We start from the raw sequence: 19,104 nt of genomic DNA on the forward strand, positions 1-19,104 counted from the left end.
CCCCTCAGGTCCTGGACAGTCTCCGTGTCGCTTGGAACCGCCGCTCCCGGGTTCACCCCCTGTGGCCGGCCCCCAGACCGACTCAGCTCCCGCCACAGGCAAGCCCCCGAGGAAGGGCCATAGGACTGCCACCAGTCTGTTCAGGGCGGCCGGTGGGGGCTCACTAGGCGTTGCCCCGGGTGCCCACACCCTAGCAATGTCACCTACTGGCGACATTGGGGTGGGGGGCGGCGGGCCCTGGGCAGAGGCGCTCAGTGCCTGGCTTCGCGCAGGACTCGGCGGAGCAGCGGCGTGTCCTGCGGGAGCGGCTGCAGCAGGTGCAGCGGGAGAGGACCAAACACCTGCGGGCCCTGGGGGCCAGGTGAGGAGCAGGGGTGGGGGCCAGGGCCACCCAATGCCCGATACCTGCGGTTGACATGCCACTCTACTCCCTCTTCGCTCAGGAACACTCAGAACTTCCAGGAGCTGCTGGGGACCCCTGGAGTTGAAGAGCCAGCCCATGGAGAGTGACTCCGCGGGACTCCTCTAATCACCGCTGAGTCCTTGGGAGGACCGCCGAGTGAAGGGACCAGCGAAAGGGCCAGCGCGTGCAGGCCGGCAGAGCCTCAGAAAAGCCGTGGAGGCCTGAGACAGATAGACAAACAAGCAGCTCCACCTCCAAAGGTGGAATGTCGTTTTCTTCTCCCCTCTCCGAGCCCACCTGCCCTGCCCCCTCCCCCCCATCAGGTCAGAGCGCCAGGTCTCGGGGGTCCAGCAGCGCGAAGGCCCCGTTCTTGCGGAAGAAGGAATCGATCCGGCACATCTTGCAGGAGACCAGCTCGTGCTTAACTGGGGGGCCTGCGAAGAGATGGCAGAGGCCAGAAATGGCTCCCTAGGCCCCGCAAAGAGGCTCCTTCCTGGAGAGGGGAGTCCCGGGGAACAGAGGAAGCTGGCGTGGATTGTGGCCAGCCATGGCGCCCATCCTCAGCCCCCTAGGAACCCCAGCCCTTCCTGATCCAGGGGCAGACACCTCTGAGACTGTCTGGAACATGGGGCCTCCTTCTGCCCCACTCCCTTTCTGGGGTTCGCCTCCTGCTTTGGATGAAAAGTTGCTCCCCTTACTCCCCATTGGGGACCTGGAGAGGGTGCGGGGGTCTTTGTGCTGTAAAACCTCAGCTGTAGTCATTTCTGACCATCACCGTTTGGGCACTGGCACCCAAGAAGCCGAAAAGAGACACGTGACTGAGTAACTGGTCTCATTTTAAACACATGACACAGAGCAGAGGGGCACTCCTGCCAGCACCCCTTGCTCACACTCTTACTCATCTCCACGCTCCCACCCAGCTGACACCCCGACTGAGCTCACAGCATAAACAGTCCAGAGAGCGCCTTCCTGCCAACGCTGTCTTCCTCCTGCCCCCAACAGCCTGTGCTCCAGAGATGGGTCCAAGGATTCTACCATCAACTGTATTTTGAAGGCTCAGTGACAGTTCAAACCCTCAGGAGAAAGACAGGGCTTTCTACTTCCATAAACAGTCTTGAAAACCCACTATGAGTCAGGAGGTCATTAAGAGCCAGCAATAAAAGGCAGTGAAAATGAGTCTAGCTAACCACAAGGTCGGCAGTTCAAACCCATCAGATGGCCCCACAGGATTAAGAGGATGCCAGGGGCCCTGGTGGTACAGTGGTTATGCATTGGGCTGCTAACTACAAGATCAGCAGTTTGAAACCACCAGCTGCTCCACAGGAGACAGGATGGGCTTTCTACTCCTATAAAGAGTTAGTCTCAGAAATCCACAGGGCCAGTTCTACTCTTGGCCTATAAAGTTGCTGTGAGTCGACACGGACTCAATGGCAGTGAGGTTCTTTTTTTCCTTTTTAATCTGCTCCAGTAAAGATTTACAGTCTCAGAACCCCTTTGTAGGGAATTGACTCAAGGACAAGAGTTTGGCTTGGGGGTTTTATATTTTGATGGTAGTTTGTAGGTGGTGCAGTTAATGCATTTGGCTGCTAATCAAATGGAGGGTTAGCAGGCTAGGTGATCTACTGAAAACAGCCACTGAAAAACTGTCACACCATTCCATTCCACATGCATCGGTCACCAGGATTCAGAATCAACCCAGGGGCAACTGGTTTGGTTTTGTGTATCCAAAGACCTTAGAATTTACATCCTCCGAGTCCATGCTCCACCCGAGCGCCAAACTCTGACACAGCCCCATGACGCCACAAGTCTAAAACAGCTGAATTAACTCCCTATACACCCTCCACCCTGTACCTCACCCACTCTGCCCTGTCACAGCCGCTCCAGCTGAACCCTTGGGCACCATCGGTGACTTCTTTGGTCTTCCGCTCAAATTCCACACGCCAGTGCCCTTGGTTCTTCCTCCAACACCCTCACTCTGGGCTGGTGCTTGCACCCTAACACTGCCCCCACCTGGCTTGGATAACTTCAACAGATAAATTATCTACCTGCTTCTATTCCTTCCCCGGAAACAGCTGTTACCTATAGACCTGCCAAGGTACTTTAAAAAAGGCATCAGTATCATGCACTTGTGTAATCCACTCTTCCCCACCGCCCACATCCCCAGAATCAAATCTAAACTCCTCCTTCATATCATGTGGAGGTCCCAGCCTGAACACTGACTCTCCTCAGTCCAACCCGAGCGCCCACACACATATCTCTAGCATCACCAGGACACTTGTCCCTCTGGGCTGGCCCTTCCACGGAATGCCTGTGCCACATTGGGGTGGTGCCTCCCTGCCTCGTGCTGAGCACTGCACGGCCCGTGGTGGGTGATCCATGCTTGGTAGATGAGTAATTTCTAGAGGTTGGAGCTCACCCAGCTGCCAGCCATACTTGAAGTTGGTGGTGATGGGGAAGAGGTAGCGCTTCTCTGGCAAGTCCAGTTTCCGGGTGTTGAGGTAGCGGAAGCGCCCCTGATGGTCATGGGAGATGCCTTCATAGAGCAGAGCCCGGGTGACAGGCGGTACTGGGTACATTTCTGACTGACAAGGAGCCTCCTCCGGAACAGGGCTTGGGGGCTTGGAAGAGGCTGCTTTGGGGGCAGGTGGGGGCAAGACTGGGGTTTGGGGCTGCAGGGTGGGCAGCTTGAGGGGCACATGGGCTGCAGCCTTAGCCTTCTGCCTGGCCTTTACCACTGACCCATACTTGCGTTGCCATTCACAGCGCAACCACTTTTCCCTCAGGAATTCTTCCTTCCAGAAGTTCTGCCGCAGCGTGTCCATGTTGAGTTGGCGCGACATGGTGGCAGGGAAGGAGTGGTACCTGGGACAGCCAGAGTGAACTGAGGCCTCCCTTTGACCTGCTGCCCAGGGTTAGTCACCCGGCAACCAAGGCTCACCTCACACAGGGCCAGGGTTCTACCTGACATGCCCTCAGCAGGATCACCTCTCCTGTTTTCTGAGGCAGTCTCAGGCCAGAGGCCATAGGCAGGAGCCGCTACCCCTACCAGCTCTGACCCAGGCCCCATCTAGAATCTGACTTCCTGCTACGTGTCCTGTCCTGTATCGGTGGTGCTGGTTCCTTAGGGCCAAAACCCTGGCCAATGCAGACTGGTGTGTGTGTGTGTGTGCAGGGGGGTGGAGGTGGGGGTGGAGAGGGGCTTGGTTTCCATCTCCTCCATCCCCCACATAGACCTGGTGCTTGATTAAGAGGCCCAGTTCTCAAGCTACGGCCTCGGGGCACAATCATCCAGCCCATGGCTACATCCTGGGTCTTCAGAACCCCTTTCAGCCTTGGCAAGCTCCTCCCTCTAGTCAGCCATCCCCCCTCCACACGTCCTTGCTGGCACCAGCCCGAAGTGTAGAGAGAAGCAAGAATATGACTTTAATTTAACACCAGCAATGACACTGTAACAGCAAAGGGAGGAGGTGGCAGAGGGGAGGGAAGATGGTCAGGTGCCTGCTCCCTCACCAGACCCCCAGCTACTTGGGAGCACCTCACTCAGCCTCTCGGGAGTGGAGTCGGGCAGGGAGCCCGAAACCGGAGGCTCAGAACACACAGAAGGGTGGATGGTCAGTGGGTGGGAAGACAGGTGAGGCCTGGACATGGGGGCGGTTGGGGGGCGCTTAGCGCAGGTCTTCCGCAGTGAACATGCCCCTGGCCCTGCGCAGGATGGAGTCCTTGGCGGCGTCATAGGGGTGCTCCTTGGATGGGATCTCCAGGACGGCCGGGATGGAGCGCTGGTGGGCATCCAGGGCGTGCCTCACCATCTCAGCGATGTACTGGTTGATGAGGATGATGCCGATGTCATCGCGGTTCAGAAACTGCCTGTTGGGAGAGAGAAGGGACAGGGTGTCCGGTGCCGCTTCAGGGCGCCTCTCTACTTCCCACACAGCCCACTGGCGGTGGGGGTGGGCCATGGAAGGGGATGGGCAGGACACAGAGACTGTAGAGGACAGGAAAGGTTTCTATGAAACGCTCATGCTCCCCCTTCTGTCAGGAATCCGTTTCACCCCAAGATAAGGGCCAAGGCGGCCAAAGCTGGCTGCTCCCAGCCCTATAGGAAAGGCATCCAGGCAATTGGTCAAACAGGCCAGGGTTCAAACCCGTGCACACCGTGTGCTGCTGGGTGTAAGAAAACACGAGTTGCTGTCCAGTCCATGCTGACTCATGAGACCTGACATGTGTCAAGGGAGAGCTGTCTCACTCACTGCTATTAAGTCCATTCTGACACACAGTGACCCTCTAAGTCAGGGTCCAACTGTGCTTGTCGTTTGCTGAGACTCTGACTCTAGATGGGAGTAGAAAGCCCCATCTTTCTCCTGGGGAGCAGCTGGTGGTTTTCAGCTGGCGACCCTGAGGTTGGCAGACCCACGTGGAACCCACTACGCCATCAGGGCTCCTGAGTCAAGCTGCACTCCAGAGTCCTCAGTGGCTGGGTTTTTGGAAGCAGACGGCCAACTCAGCACTGGTGGACTCGAAGCACCAACCTGCTGATTAGCAGACAGTGTGTTAACTGTTTGCACCAGCCAGAAACACCTTGGGTCCATAACCACCAAATCAAACCACGGCCATCAAGTCAATTCCGACTCATAGCGACCCTGGTAGAACTGCCCCTGTGGGTTTCCAAGCTGTAACTTTTTACAGGACTAGAAAGGGGGATGTGAAGAATACAGATGTGTTTTCCCTGAATTTGCATGAAAAGTTCTGGAAAGAGGGGGAGGAGAGTGGTGGTGGGAGAGGTTGGGGTGACGGGGAGAATGCTCAGCGTTTATCTTTTTAATGCTAATTTGCAAGCCCTAAGAACACAGGAACTTTCCCAAGGATGAGAAATTCATTTTGTTTTAAAGGGTGGATAAGTGTGTCCCCCGCCACCACCTCAAGGTCAGGGCTTATGTGGGTGGGGGCAGGTCAGCAGGGAGTCTGGGCATGAGCCAGGAACACAAAGGAGGAAGAGCAAGGGAGAAGGAATCACATTTTCCACAGATTCAACCTGACCCCAGGAGCCTCCTTCCTTCATCCATCCATTAAGCTTCATGACTTTCGAAGGTTCTGTTTGCTTAGAAACATGGAAAATTCTAGAAGTCAAGTTTGTCCTCCTTCATGACAACTTGAAGGACTTTACGAGACTGCCCAGAGGTCAGCAGACGGCCTCCTCCCTCCCTCAGGATCTGTCAGATCCCAGGCAGCAGGAACCAGCCTGAGCTGCTGCTGCACAGGGCAGGGCTGTTTAGAGGCAAACTGGAAGGCGTGGCTTGCTCCTGAGACTTGGCCCAGGAATCCTAGAGACGGGGTGAGGGTAAGAACAGAAGACTGGCACTCTCAATCCTAGTCACCTGGGCACCTCTTGGGCTAAATCAGAAGCTATCACCTTTGACCAGGGGCAGAAAACTAGGGCTTCACACTAAAGAACTGCCCAAGAATTGCAGGAGGGTGGGCAATCCGGATGTCCGGATCTTCGTGCTCCAGGTGGATGAGAAAGTTCCAAGGTAGCCAGCCAGCAGGGAGCCGCCCCAGTCCAGTCAGTACCAGACCTTTAAGAGGCACCCTTGGCTCTGCCTCTGCCAGCAGGTGGTATGCGACTCTGGGTAGGTCCCCTGACCTCTCGGGTTTTCCCATCCTCACCTGTGAGTGGGAACAATAATCCCTACGTTTCGGGGCCACTGAGCCTGCAGAGGTGGGCAAAGTACAAGAAAGGCCAAGCACACTGCCCACAAGAACGTGAGCTCTTCCTTGGGGGTGGGGCACAACTTGCAAAAGAGAGAGATGGTCTCTCGCCAGGGTCAGAGCCTGCTCTCCGCACGCGGGACTCCCGACGGGGCGCGGAAGCTGGCGCAATGAGGGCTGAGCAGGGACAGTCTGGGCGCCGCCGCAAGCTGTTCCCCTCCTTTCCCACCGCACGGTCACGTGAGCGGCGAGCTCGAGCGCTTGACAGTCACGGCCCCGCCGAGTCCCAAAGAGGAACCCGGAGCGCCGGGAGGCCTCGGACCTCCCGACCCTCACGGCGGGGCTTCGGACACCGACCCCAGGCCGTCGCCGTCGCCGCCCACTCCCCGCGCCCGTCAGGCCGCGGCAGAGCCGGTCCAGGCCCAGCGGCCACCGTACCGGAAAGTGTCTTCGATTTCATTGATGGTTGTATCCTTTTCCACCACCAGGAAATTCGGATGGCGGTTCTTGTTAAGCTCCCCTATGCCACCCAGCAGGAAGCCAGTCACCGTGTCCTCGTCTCCGATCACCGCGATGAGTTTCCCGCGCCCGGACATCCTCGCAGCCGGCAGAGCTCACCCGGGGTCGGCTGATGGATCCGAAGCCCCGCCTCCGTGGGCGGCCCCCTTCCAGCTTCCCAGCCCCCCACCACACATGCGCAGTTCTCCCGCCGCTTCCGGAGCCTGCGCATTAGAAACAAAGCGGCCACCAACGGCAGACGCCTGCGCCGTAAAGAAAGGTCGTAGCTAGAGGACTACGAATCCCAGAAGGCCGCGCGGCTCCCCGGCTCCCTCCGACCGAGGTCCCAGTAAGTTCGTTCGTTGGCGCTGACGTTCGCCGTTCGCGGATTCACCCGTTCATTCAATAAACGTATTGAGCCTAGCGCTGTTAGACGCGAAACGCCACAAAGACACAATGTTTGTCCTCGAGAGCCAGGGCCAAGTCAGTGTCGTGCCTGGCACATGCCGGGGAGCTTCAAAAAGTTCGTGGAAGATTGAAATGAACCGATCGTGGAATTTTCCCACGAACTTTTCGAAATTCCCCCATTGTAATTAATTACACGATACGTATTTGTTCAGGATTAATAAAGGAATGAACAAGTTCAAGATGATATGGCCTAGTGAGGTTGAGTCAAGGGAACAAAGCAATACCAACCACTGAAGGATTTGAAGCAAAGGGTGATAGGGGTTCTTGGTGGACTTGCCCGTCTGCTATTAGGGTGGTGGAAGGACCCTTGCCAACGACTGTGCTGGCTTCAAAGGCCAGCCAGAAGGAGGAGACCCAGTTGAGGGCACCCCTGCTAGTGAGGGAGGGTGGTGGCTGGGACTGGGCTAGTGACCAGTGGGGTAGTGAGGAGAAGTGAAAGTTATTGTTTAAGAGACAGAATGGCCCAAACTGGTTTGGGGATTTGAACTGATTTGGGGTAGGATGGAGGTCGAGTGAGGTAGAGAGACCCAGGTGAGTGGTTATATGTTGAACTTCAAACCGCAAGGTCAGCAGTTGGGAACCAGCAGCTGCTCCAAGGGGGCAAGATGAGGTTTTCTCCTCCTGCAAACAGCCTCAGAAACCCACAGAATTGGTTCTGCTCTGTCCTGTGTGGTCTCTGAGTCGTAACCGACTTGATGGCATGGAGTTAGACCCAGGTGCATGGTAATACTGGCAGATCTCAGAGATGAGCAGGCTGAAGGAGAAAGGCTACTCTCTCCTCCCTTTGAACACGCAGGCACCCCTGGTGTGTGGCATGAGATCTGTGAGTGTATGGATTGTGGTCCAGTGATGAGAGGGATGTGCTGGGGTTCAAATCACAGCCGGTTTAGATTTGAGGCATCAGTTTGGACTCATCACTGGTATTCTTTGGGCTGACTTTCCTGTAATCATCGCAGGCGCACTTCACAGAGCTGTGAGGAGGAGGTGAGACCGGCCTGTAGGTGCTCAGTGCTCAGCACACCCTATGGATGGACTAGAGATGGATAAAAAACCTTAAACTGCAGGAGGACAGCCAGGGCAAAGCAGTGAGGATGGGTGTGAGGAAGGGTGCAGAAGCACCCAGCTCCAGGGCCTGGCCCAGAACAAGCCTCAGGGGCCGCCTCTGGCTGATCTATCAGAGCCGGATCTGGGCATCCCTCATACATTCTCATTCAACCAGCATTATCCATTTACCCGGTGTGCCTGTGATGAGGGGGCTTAGGGAAATGATGGAGAAAACACAAATGAGCAGGTGAGAATGTTGGGAGGGGGGCAAACAGTAAAAAGAATCCCTGGAGGGGGTAGATCCAAGGTAGACTGGGAAGGAGGTACCTCTTCCTCAGAGGTAGAGGGAACGTTCTAGAAGAGCAAGGGTGCAGATGTGCCACCGTGTGAAGAGGTCAGGAGGGTGGCGATTAGGATCCAGGACCTTTGAGATCTCTGGCAGCCCCACCACCAGATGCTGAACGTCTGGGCTCCAGTCTAGATTTGGGAGGTCGACCGCATCAGCGCTTTGTCCTGCTGTTTATTCGTCACACTTGCTTAGACCTTCCTGGGGCCAGAGGACTCAGCCTGGTGAGGATGCAAGGTTACGAATGAGGGTGAATACAACACAGAGCTGTGCCTCTGGGGATTATGGGAGCTGGGAGCGCTGTTCCGGAAGGGGCAGGGATAGACAGCTTCTAGGACAGCTTCGTGTTGTCCAGGAAGATGAAGAGGGTAAAGGGTGACAGGCATGTTTCTTGGAAGGGGACCCAAAGTACATCATGGGTGCCCAGAAAGCAGCAGCCAGGAAGAGGGGTCCAAGAAGGAAGTGCCAAGGGGCATGGGCACACTCAGAAGTCCTGAATGGGTGAGGGGCTGAGATCTGAGCCTGGAAGGTGTGGGAGTCAACTTTGCCTGGAGCCTGAGGGAGCCACTGGAGGACCCCAAACCAGAGAGGGGTACCACCCCACCCCTGTGAACCTGCCTCACTGTGTGTGTGTGCACATAACACTGGTGCAGGTGCTCAGGAAAGAGCCTTGGCTGGGCGATGGGGCTGGGGCAAGCCTAGACCCAGGAGCTGTTGGTGTGAAGGCTCATGAGTTTGCATGGGATTCGTGCTGCCTGCTGGTTGAGTGGCATGCCTGGTTATCAGCGCTCTCTGTATGAAGGTCCTAACCTGAAGGTGTGCTGAAACTGGCCACCAAGCGACTAGAGCCGTCTTCTAGAACACAGCGGCTTCTGCCAGCCTGCCCTCACTGCCTGAGGACCGAGCCCATGCCCTGACCCCTGGCATTCCAACTCCCAGACCTTTACATATGGAGGGCTCAGAGGGGCCACCCTCTGTCCCAGAGCCTTCCCTTCAACTCCGGTCAGTCTTCTAGTGGTCAGTCAGCCAGCTGAGCCCGGCCTCCCCAGGGCCTGACTTAGCAAGAGACCAGCCAGGCAGAGCACGCCCCCCAAGGACCAGCCAGAGCCTCTGCGACAGGCCAGACTTTATTTGGGGGCTGGAGTTTTCCACCTCAGCGGTTCTTGGCCGAGCCGCTTGACATGTGCAAAAGCCCCCCCCAGGCAGCTGGGCCTCACTCGCAGTGTGTACAAAAGGCCCCCACAGGGCAGAGCTGTGCAGCCATAAAAAAACAAAAAATTAATAATATGAAAGAGAACTCAGTCCACCAGGAAGCCGGGCCTGGGCAGGTGTGCGTGCTCCTCCAATTGTGCTTTTCCAAGTCCTGGCAGCCCTGGGGCCGAGGCGTGGTGAGGGGCGAGGAGGCCCAGTGACAGTGCGGGCTGAAGTGGCCTCTCTCACACACACAAGCCCCCAGCACTGGCCTCAGTCCCACAGAAAAGTCACAGCCTCTGTTCCAAAGCCTGGCCCCACTCACGTCTTCCGGTCACAGTTGAGGGGAGAGGGCCACCGTCCTGGGCAGACAAGGCCCTCAGAGCCCCAGGGGCACAATAGGAAGGGAGTGTGCCATTGGCCTCCCACCTCAGGCAGGCATTCGTTAGGCTGACTGTGCGCGTGCCCCGTGTTTGTGTGTGTGTGTATGTGTGTGTGGCTGGAGGTGGGGGCTGAGGCTGGGGGAGGCACGTTGGGAATTCAAGGCACGTTGACTTTAAAGGGACTTCCGGGGACGCTTTCGTCGCCCCATTTGACGATGAGGATGTAGTCCCCCTTCTCCTTAACGGTGTAGGTGACGTTGTACACCCGGTTACCCACGTGCTTCACGTGTACCTCCTCGCACGGCGTCTTGGGCCCGTGCACGCCCACCATCATCATGTTGGTGCCTGGGGGGAGAGAGGAGAGGGCTGAGCTCCCGGCAGGTGCCCTGTCTCCCCCAAACCCTCCACCTGCACCCCGAACTCCCGGCCCTCGGGCTCCCTGCCTGCTTTGCTGCAGTCCACAGTGAATGAGTTCTTCTGGCCCACAAAGGCCTGCGACAGCCCGGGGCCCCGGGTCACCACCTTGCTGGCATCGGAGGAGAACTTGGGGACGGAGCTGTAGCTGGAGCCCCGGCTCGAGGACGACTTGGTGACAGTTTCCACCAGGACCGTGGAGGTTTCATGAAGGCTGTGACCTCCAGACAGACGGGGACCTGGGAGCAGAGTAGCCGGTCAGGACTTCCTGTGGGGTCTTCGGCGGTGGGCCCTCAGCCAGCACGGGCCACCCGCCCTGAAGTGGAGATACTCGGCACCCAGGGTGAGGTCTCCCCCAGCCCCCTTCCTAACACCAAACGTGCGCCCAGTCCCCAGCTCATCCCTGGGCCTCATCCCTCCTTTCTTCAGACTTTGTCTAGAACCCCAGTTACGTCCCTGAGTGAAGGAGGTCTTGCTTTAAAGAGGAAGTTAGAGCTAACTCAAGGGGCTCTGGGGGCAGAGTGGTTACAAGTTGGGCTGCTAACTGCAAAGCCCGCAGTTCAAAACCACCAGCGGCTCAGTGGGAGGAAGATGAGACTTTCTACTCCCATAAAGTTAGAGTCTCAGAAACCCGCAGGGACAGTTCTACCTTGTCCTCTAGGGTGGCTAAGTGTGGAACCAGGTCTCCTCGACTTGGGATGGCTCGTCCATGGTGTTGGAGTGGCCTGAAGGACTGTTCCCTGAGCCAAGGCACTCACCTGTGACCTTGGCCTTGAATGGGCTGCCCACAATGTGCTGGGGGCCACCGTACTTGATGGCAATGAGGTAGTTGCCGGGGGCCATGGGTGTGTAAGTGACCACGTGGCCCTCGGGACATTCCCGGCAGTCCAGCTGCACCTTGGAGGGGCCGTCGATGGTGACGGACAGGGCCCCTGAGCCAGCATTCAGCGTGTTCACGATGAACTCCGAGGACACGCCTGTAGGGTGGGAGGCGGCAGCGCTGTAGCAGGGACGCTTCTGGCCTCAAAGGAGGCCCCAGCGAGGACCCGGCCGGCCCATGACTGAGCCTTATCGGGTGAGGTGTCTGGGACAAGAAGGCCCTGGTGACCCTCCACCACCCCGCTGCCCACCCATCACTCACCAGTTGTGCCTCCCTCGAGCCCAGGGCCGTAGGCTGACACCAGGCCTGGGTCCCCTGCCTGGCTCTGCTCCCCAACCCGGATCTTGAAGGGGCTGCCGGGGATGTGGGCGCCGTTGAACTTGACATCGATGGAGTGGACGCCGTTCTCGTGTGGGATGAAGCGGATAGTGTGTTTGTCTGAGGGACAGAGGGTTGGTAGGTGAGCTTCTGGCCTCTCCTACCCCGCCTCCCCCTCCCCCCAGAGAGATTGAGAGAGACAGACAGACGACAGACAGCAGGGGACTCAGCCAGCTCACCACTGTCCAGCTCGGACACGTAGCACTCTTCCACTGCGCCGGAGGGCGTGTGCACCCTGGCGTCCATCACACCCCTCGCGCCGTTCAGCTGCACCGCAAAGGATGCTGGCTGGTTCACCTTGAGCCCCGTCTCCTGCAGAGGCCAAAGGAGCAGGTCTGGAGGGTCTGTCCCACCCACCTCCGGGACTCCCTCCTCCAGCTGCACTGGGGGGGTGGCGGGAGTGGGCGGAAGGTGCTCCACATGCCTCAGCGGGAGGGGGGGGACCAGGTCTGTGATGTCCTGCTGTAGCCCCACCAAGCCACACGCAGTGTGACTACCCATATCCAGCACCCCTTGTGGAAGGGGGTGCCTGTCAAGCCGAACACCCAATGCAGGGGAGGGCAGAGGGGCAAGAGCTTGGCAGAGCAGTGCAGACACAGCTTGAGCGGCTCAGGTGAAGCAAGCGGGAGGGCTTCCTGGAGGAAGCCACTGTGGGAGGGAGTGGAGGAAGCACAGGGAGGGCGCTGGGGGAAGTGGGGGAAAGCTGAGCCTGCAGGTGGTCCCTGGAAAGTTGCCAAGGCAACTCTGAGGTGTAGCCATGAGGGCCTGTGGGAGGGGCCATGCTGGGCAGGCTGTGCTGTGCTGGCCTGCTGGGTGCTTGCTCTGTGCCCACATCCCAGGTTACGCCCCTCCTCCCTTCTGAGCCCAGCTAGCAAGAGCCCCAGCCAGCTGCCCGGCCACAGACGCTCAGAGCCTGTGCTGCTGATACATTTGACAGGGAGTTTCTTGCCAGGTCCCAGTAACACAGTAACAAGAAGCGACAGGTGGCAGTACAGACAGAGACGGGGCTCTGAGAGGCAGAAACAGGCTGGGAGCCCAGGAGGTAGGGACCACCTGGAGGCTAGTGCGCACCTGGAGGCTAGTGACTGTGAGGCGACGGGCGTCGTCTGAGAGCGAGGCCACGGGCACCACGAAGGGGCTGTCTGGGATGTGCTCATCGTTGAACTTGATGGAAACCTCATAGTCACCTGGGGAAGGGGGTCCTGTCAGCTTGGGCCCCCAGATGGGGGACAGGGGGCCCAGGACCACTTCACTCCACTACAGCCCAGGGCACAGGCATGGAGACAGACACAGTTTTGCAGGGGTGTGGGCTGGAGGTAGCCAGGCCGGGATGGCCCAGCTCTAAGCCTTCGGGCCCCTCACCTGGCTCCTGGACAATGTAGGAGACCCCGCAGGAGCCGTCCTTGCGGTCCTCAAAAGCAATCTCGGCCTTGCTGGGCCCCTCCACGGCAATGGACAGGCCCCCGGCCCCCGCCTCTCGGGTCCAGATGCTGAACTCCGCTGGGGGTGGGCAAGAGTGGCAGGTTAGCACCGCCACCAGCCGGCCACCTGCCCCGGCCCCTCCCACGCCGGCTCAGAGACTTACCTGGCACGCCGGCCACCCCTCGCTCCAGCCCTGTGCCTCCGGCCCGCACCTTGTGAGCCCCGCCTTCACCCAGCGGCCCCACGGTGAACTGGAAGGGGCTGCCGGGCACATGCTGACCACGGTACTTGACGGTGACCGTGTGGGGGCCCATCTCCTGGGGCACAAAGCGTACGCTGTACGCGCTGTCCTCCCCTTCGACGATCTCCGCGGCCTCTGTCCTGCCCGACGGGCTGGTCACCTGTGCAGCCATGTCCTGAGAGCTGGCCTCACCTGCCAGGGAGTGGGGGTCAGGGTCAGGGCCATGCCGGGGCCACCTCCTCCCCTGCTCCCACCTGAGAAGGTCCCCCTGCACTCACCCTCCTGCTGCCGGGTGATGCTGCCGAAAGAACCCAGGCTTTCTCGGCCCAGGAAGTCCCCGAAGACTGCGGGGAAGGGGTCTCCGCCTACCTGGGTGGACTCCTCCACCCTCACCTCCCGCTTGGTCTCGCCTCCTCTGGTCTTGCTGATCTCCGTGCGCTCGGTGCGTGTGTACGTGTGACTGCTGCGGGTGAAGGTGCGTGTCAGGCGCTCCTGGGCAGACACCATCTGGAACCAGTTGCCTGAGGGATGCGAGCTGGGTGAGAAGGGCCCACCAGGACCCCAGCCACCCCAGGGCCAGGCCCTGCCCTGGGTCTCCCCCGCTGGGCTCTCCAGCCCCCACCTGGGATCTTGAGGTTGAGGTCACAGGTACTGCCAATGGTGGCGATAGAGGGCGCCTGCCGACACCGGGTGATGCTCTCCTTCATGCGGCCCTCACCAGTGACCTTCACAGTGAAGGGACTTCCTGCGGGGGAGGGCGAGGGCACTCAGATGGGGCACGCCAGCCTCCTGGTCCCCCTGCCTCCTGGTCCCGCTGCAGCCTGAGCCTCACCAGGTACATGCTTGTCAGCGAACTTGATGTTGATGACATAGGTGCCAGGCTCCGTGGGGCAGTAGGTGACTTTGCACGTGCCGTCCTCCATGTCCTCACAGTTGATGTCCACCTTGCTAGGGCCTTCGATGCTCAGCCCCAGGCCTCCGTAACCTGGGGGAAAATGAGGGACATATCTGTCTTGGCCCCTTCGGCAGGGCCTGGCCCGGAACGGGGCTGGCCAGCTGACGTCGGGGACCTTCCCTTCGGGGGCTCAGGGCAGACGTACCCGCGTTGCGAGTGTCCACGATGAACTCGGCCACCTGGAAGGTGTGTCCCTCCGACAGGCCCTTGCCCCAGACCCGAACCTTGCTGGCGTCCCCAATCTCGGAGGGCCCCACCAGGATCTTGAAGGGGCTGTTGGTGACGTGCTTGCCGTTCTTGCGCACGCTCACCACGTGCTCCCCGACCTCCTTGGGGGTGAAGGAGATGCCTGTGGAGACAGGGGTGTCAGGCCCAGGTCCGGTCTGGGGGCTCCCGCGCCCCCCCACCCCACCCCACCCCCCCGGCGCCGTGCTCACCGATGTGTCGGTTGGGCAGTCGCTTGAGCAGGCAGGGCTCCTCGATGCCCGAGGGGGCCCGGATGCTGGCGGTCAGCAGGCTCAGGTCGCTCTCGGTGACCTTCAGCGAGACGTCTGTGGACGTGCCCACGTTCAGCTGCGAGGTCCTCATTGAGTCGTCCCCTGGAGGGAGGGCGGGGGTCAGGGGCAGTCACACCTCCATGCAGGCCCTGCCCTGGGTGCAGCTGAGGGGGGGCGGCCTCGGGAGACTGGTACGCAGAAACTGAGGTCTCAGGGAGCAGCTAAATCTCTGTGTGGCTGCCAGACCAGCACCCCAAGTCCCCTTGCAGACCCTCCTCAGATGTCTCAGGCCAACCCCGAAAGGAACCTCTGAGGACTGGCATCTTCAGTCGGGGCTTTTGTAGGAAGTACGTGCCAGGCTGGGCCCCAAGCCCCAGCCCTGGCTCCTGCCCTGACAGGGTAAGCTTTGAGCACACCGCTTTGGTTCTGGGGCTGGTTTTGTTGTCTGAGAAGAGACCACCAACAGCCTGACTTCTTGTGAGCTCCAGTGCAGCCTGACTTCTTGTGAGCTCCAGTGCAGACTACGGAGGCCTACATCCCTCGCTGCAGGGATGTGCCCGACATGGGTCCCCTGAAAGGATGCTGTTCTCACGTCTGGAGAGACTGGACATGCTGCCAGCTGGGCATGGATGTGCACACGTGTGTGGTATGTACACCATGTGCACATGTGCATGGCATGTGGCGCGTGCTCGGTGTGTACGGTGTGTCTGAGGTGCATGCACTTGTGCGGTTATGTGCACATTGTGTAATATATGCAATGTGTGTATGGGTGGTACGTCTGAGATGCATGCACACATGTGCTGTGTATGTCGTGTGTACATGTGTGTGGTGCGTTCATGGTGTGTGCATGTGGCCTGTGGTGCCAGCTGCCAGTGTGCCCGCACCCACCCACCTGCCCACCCACCCACCTGTGATCTTGGCGGTGAAGGGGCTCCCTGGGATGTGCTTGTCGTCAAAGCGCACGATGATGCTGTAGTCCCCCGGCGCCGTGGGCAGGTAGGACACAGTGCAGGTGCCGTCCTTGTTGTCCTTGCAGGTGATCTCCGCCTTGGATGGGCCCTCCACGGCCAGGGACAGACCTCCTGGGGGTGGCATTGGTCCTGAGATCAAAGCTCCTGCCCTCTCCCCAGCCCCTGGCTGACCTCCCAGCTCAGTCTGTGCCTGCAGCTCCCCTCACCTTCCCCGGCATCCTTGGTGACAACGGTGAAGGTTGCCGGCTTGTTGACCATGCCATGGCTCAGGCCTGGCCCGTAGGCACTCACATGGCGGGTGTTGATGGCGTCCACGTAGAACTGCAGGGGACTCCCTGGGGGTTTCCCAGGAAAGGAGGCTGAGTCAGAGGTGGGCACCACAGTCCTTCCCCGGCAGCTTCCCTCCTGAGCCACAGGGTCCTGGGCAAGAAGGCGCTGAGCAGGGATGAAGGTGTAGGTGCCAGCCAACTCACCAGGGATGTGGTTGTCGTCATACTTGATGCCCATCTGGTGCAGGCCCTTCTCGGTGGGCGCGTACCTCACTGTGATGGTGCCGTCCTTGTTGTCAGTGATGTTGGGCCGAGCCGTCTTCCCAGAAGGCATCCGCACCTCCCCTGCCAGGCAGATGTGATTAGCAGGGGCTCTGGTGGCTCCCACCCCATACCCCCCACCCGTCCCAGCCCACCTCCCAGCAACCCCCACCCCCACCCCTGAGTGGCTCTGCTTCCCCTCCGAGGCCAGGTCAGGAGGCAGTGGGGGCTCTGCACCTTCTCTGAATCACAGTTTCACCCGGTGGGCAGTACCTGTGAGCTCCCCTTTCTGCACAGTGAAGGGGATGACCAGGTTGAAGGGCCGCAGCATGGACTCCATGGCCTCTGCGGGCACCACGGGCTCCTCAGTGGCCTGTGGTGGGTGAGAGGGGGTGGTCGTTGGCTGGGACAGGCCTGTGTGCCGGGTCTTGGCCCAGAGGGAGGCCAGAGAGGCCAAGGAGGAGCCAGGTGGTGAGGCCGTGCAGCAGAGAGATGCAGCAGCTGCTAAAGAAGAGGCATGTGCCCCGCCCTCCTGGGTCCACCTGCCCCGCCTGGCTCCCACCGGCTCTGCCCAGGGTCCATCTGCTCCCCGAGAAGCCCTGGCTGCTGGGTGACAGAGACAAAGGTGAAGGAGGAGGAAGAGGAGGTGGCTTGCCGGCACAGGCGGCAGTACCCAGTGTGTGGGGTAGGCGCCGGGCCGGTGCGGGGCGTAGGGCTGGTGTAGCGGCAGCGCGTCAGAGGGCTCCTTCCCGTGGGGCAGGGGGTCACACGCCTGGGGAGGCAGGGCACAGGGCACAGTGGGGCAGGGGGTCACACGCCTGGGGAGGCAGGATACGGGGGCACAGTGGGGCAGGCCAGTGCACCCAGCTCAAGGGACCAAGAGCCAACTCCCAGCTCCCACTCCCACGCTCTCTGCCATCAAGGGGGCCCCCCCGCCGGTGAGGAGTGCATGGTGCAGAGAGTTGAGCGGCCCTATGGTGTTTTTGTAGCTGTGATCTTTTGGAAATGGGCTGCCAGACCTTTCCTCTGCAGTGCCTCTGGGACGGTTTGATCGGCCATGCTTCCAGGAGGCTGGCAGAGATTAGCCATTTGTGCCACCAGGGGCCCTAGCTGGCTCGGAGCCTGACACCCTAGGGCACCTGAGGGGCAGGCTGGCAGCCTTGGGGCCTTGCCCCCTACTTCCTCCTGCAGGGCCAGCTCTGGGAAGATGAAGCCGGTGACGATGGCCGCAGAAGCCCACCTCCTTTGGGAGAGCTGGCCCTGGGTGCTCTTGGCCCAGAACCATCGGACATGGGGCAGGTCTGTGATTCCTGCCTCTGAGGGCTGGAACCGTCCCCCAGCCCCCAGCCCGAATCCAACCAGCAGCCTGTATACCCCAGCTGCCAGTCCACAGCCCGCACCCGGCCTGCACCAGGAACTCACCAGCACGTGGAAGGGGCTATTCGGGATGTGCTCGCCTCCGAAGCGGATGGTGATGACGTACTTGCCCGGCTCGGGCGCTGTGTAGTAGATGTCGAAGGTGCCGTCATGGTTCTCCACCACGTCCACGTCCAGCTCAGCCCCGTCGGGCGTGGACACCGTGCATGTCACCTTGCCTTTGCCGGCTGCCTTGGCATCCACCGTGATCACTGTCTCCTCCCCGATCTGGATGCGGGGCCCCAGGCAGGCACCTGCCACAGAAGCACCAGGTCAGGCCCGTGGGACGGGGTCCAGCCCTCCCGTTCCCTGGTCCCCAGGCAGGAGAGGGGCCACTCACCCAGGCCGTGGCCCCCAATGGACACTGGAAAGAGAGAGAGAGAGAGAAAGAGTGTGAGGCAGCTGCCCACCCCACCCCAGGTGGGTGGAGGGGCTGGGGCTGGGGTGGGAGGTCAGCCCTGCAGGCTATGAGCTGGGGCCGGGGCATCAGGGTGAGTGCCCACCTGTGACAAGGCACTTGCTGGCATCCCCCGTGGGCAGGGCATGGATGCGGAAGGGCGAATAGGGGATCTCGTCGCCACCATACTTGATGGTGATGGTGTAGCGGCCACTCATGTCCGGCAGGTAGGACACGGTGTATGTGCCGTCCCCGTTGTCTCGGATGTTGGCCTTCTTGGGTTTGCCCTCGGGGTCCTAGGGGAACAGCAGAGGTCCAGGGGGACCTGAGCCAGGGCCGGACGGGGTGGGGGAGTCCAGCAGGATCTGGGTGGGGGTTAGGGGTGGCAGGGGACGCACCAGGATCTGGACGGTGAGCAGCCCCTCCCCGGCGTCCCGGGCATCGATGGTGAACTCCACGGGGAGGCTGGCAGGAATGCCGGAGGCGTTGAGGCCGGGCCCGCTGGCCCGTACCTTGCTGGCATCGTGGGCTGGGAGCACCTTGATCTTGAAGGGGCTTGAGGGGCAGAAGGATGGATGGTTGGCTGGGGGTCAGAAGAATGTGGCCATGCTGGGCCTGGAGTTCACCCATTTGCATGGCTAGGAAGGGGGACAGCTCCCACCCAGTCTCAGATCCCTCAGAGACCCCATGACAGGCTCTGAACATGCCCTCTTTCCTCCCAGGGGGAGGCCATGATGTGTAGAGGGTCCAGGGACACCCTCTCTAGCCTGAGGTCCTCTCTCTGATGTGCAGCTATGCCCCTCTGGGGGTGAAGGCTCGGCAGGAGGAGAGCCCCTGCCCAGAGCTGCCTCCAGGGGAAGCAGGGGCACAAGAAGGGATCCCAAGAAGGCAGAGATGGCTGAGGACAGGGAGTAGAGACCAGGTCCCACTGATGCGGCCCTGTGGAAGCATCCCCCAGCCCCCC

The 19,104-nt window shown here is 60.1% G+C and overlaps 3 protein-coding genes across 3 annotated transcripts in view; all 3 read right to left on the bottom strand.

Moving 5' to 3' along the window:
* Positions 1-727: 727 nt before the first annotated feature.
* On the bottom strand, positions 728-3,243 carry ATP6V1FNB (ATP6V1F neighbor). The gene is made up of 2 exons (XM_013005970.1): positions 2,820-3,243; positions 728-837 (listed from the first exon to the last, which is right to left on the bottom strand). The coding sequence occupies exons 1-2, from the start codon at positions 3,241-3,243 to the stop codon at positions 728-730; spliced, it is 534 nt and encodes a 177-aa protein (XP_012861424.1).
* A 560-nt stretch (positions 3,244-3,803) lies between these two features.
* On the bottom strand, positions 3,804-6,764 carry ATP6V1F (ATPase H+ transporting V1 subunit F). Its single transcript, XM_004707805.2, has 2 exons — positions 6,548-6,764; positions 3,804-4,270 (listed from the first exon to the last, which is right to left on the bottom strand). Exons 1-2 carry the CDS (start codon positions 6,703-6,705, stop codon positions 4,069-4,071), a joined length of 360 nt encoding a protein of 119 aa, XP_004707862.1. The 5' UTR covers positions 6,706-6,764; the 3' UTR covers positions 3,804-4,068.
* A 2,815-nt stretch (positions 6,765-9,579) lies between these two features.
* FLNC (filamin C) overlaps positions 9,580-19,104 on the bottom strand; it is a 26,776-nt gene continuing 17,251 nt past the window's right edge. Inside the window, 23 exon segments of the mRNA XM_045288784.1 lie at positions 9,580-10,384; positions 10,483-10,692; positions 11,212-11,430; positions 11,595-11,771; positions 11,891-12,023; positions 12,783-12,898; positions 13,074-13,211; positions 13,297-13,566; positions 13,653-13,895; positions 13,997-14,119; positions 14,207-14,359; positions 14,475-14,678; positions 14,767-14,928; positions 15,735-15,908; positions 16,004-16,132; positions 16,271-16,411; positions 16,601-16,700; positions 17,001-17,099; positions 17,750-17,997; positions 18,084-18,107; positions 18,247-18,436; positions 18,539-18,749; positions 19,070-19,090. Of these exon segments, the coding sequence (XP_045144719.1) occupies positions 10,197-10,384; positions 10,483-10,692; positions 11,212-11,430; positions 11,595-11,771; positions 11,891-12,023; positions 12,783-12,898; positions 13,074-13,211; positions 13,297-13,566; positions 13,653-13,895; positions 13,997-14,119; positions 14,207-14,359; positions 14,475-14,678; positions 14,767-14,928; positions 15,735-15,908; positions 16,004-16,132; positions 16,271-16,411; positions 16,601-16,700; positions 17,001-17,099; positions 17,750-17,997; positions 18,084-18,107; positions 18,247-18,436; positions 18,539-18,749; positions 19,070-19,090 (3,673 nt within the window). The 3' untranslated portion in view covers positions 9,580-10,196.

The sequence above is a fragment of the Echinops telfairi genome, unplaced genomic scaffold (assembly GCF_000313985.2).
Source record: "Echinops telfairi isolate 266 unplaced genomic scaffold, ASM31398v2 ScPeMD7_23;HRSCAF=83, whole genome shotgun sequence".
In the NCBI taxonomy this organism is placed as follows: Eukaryota; Metazoa; Chordata; class Mammalia; order Afrosoricida; family Tenrecidae; genus Echinops; species Echinops telfairi.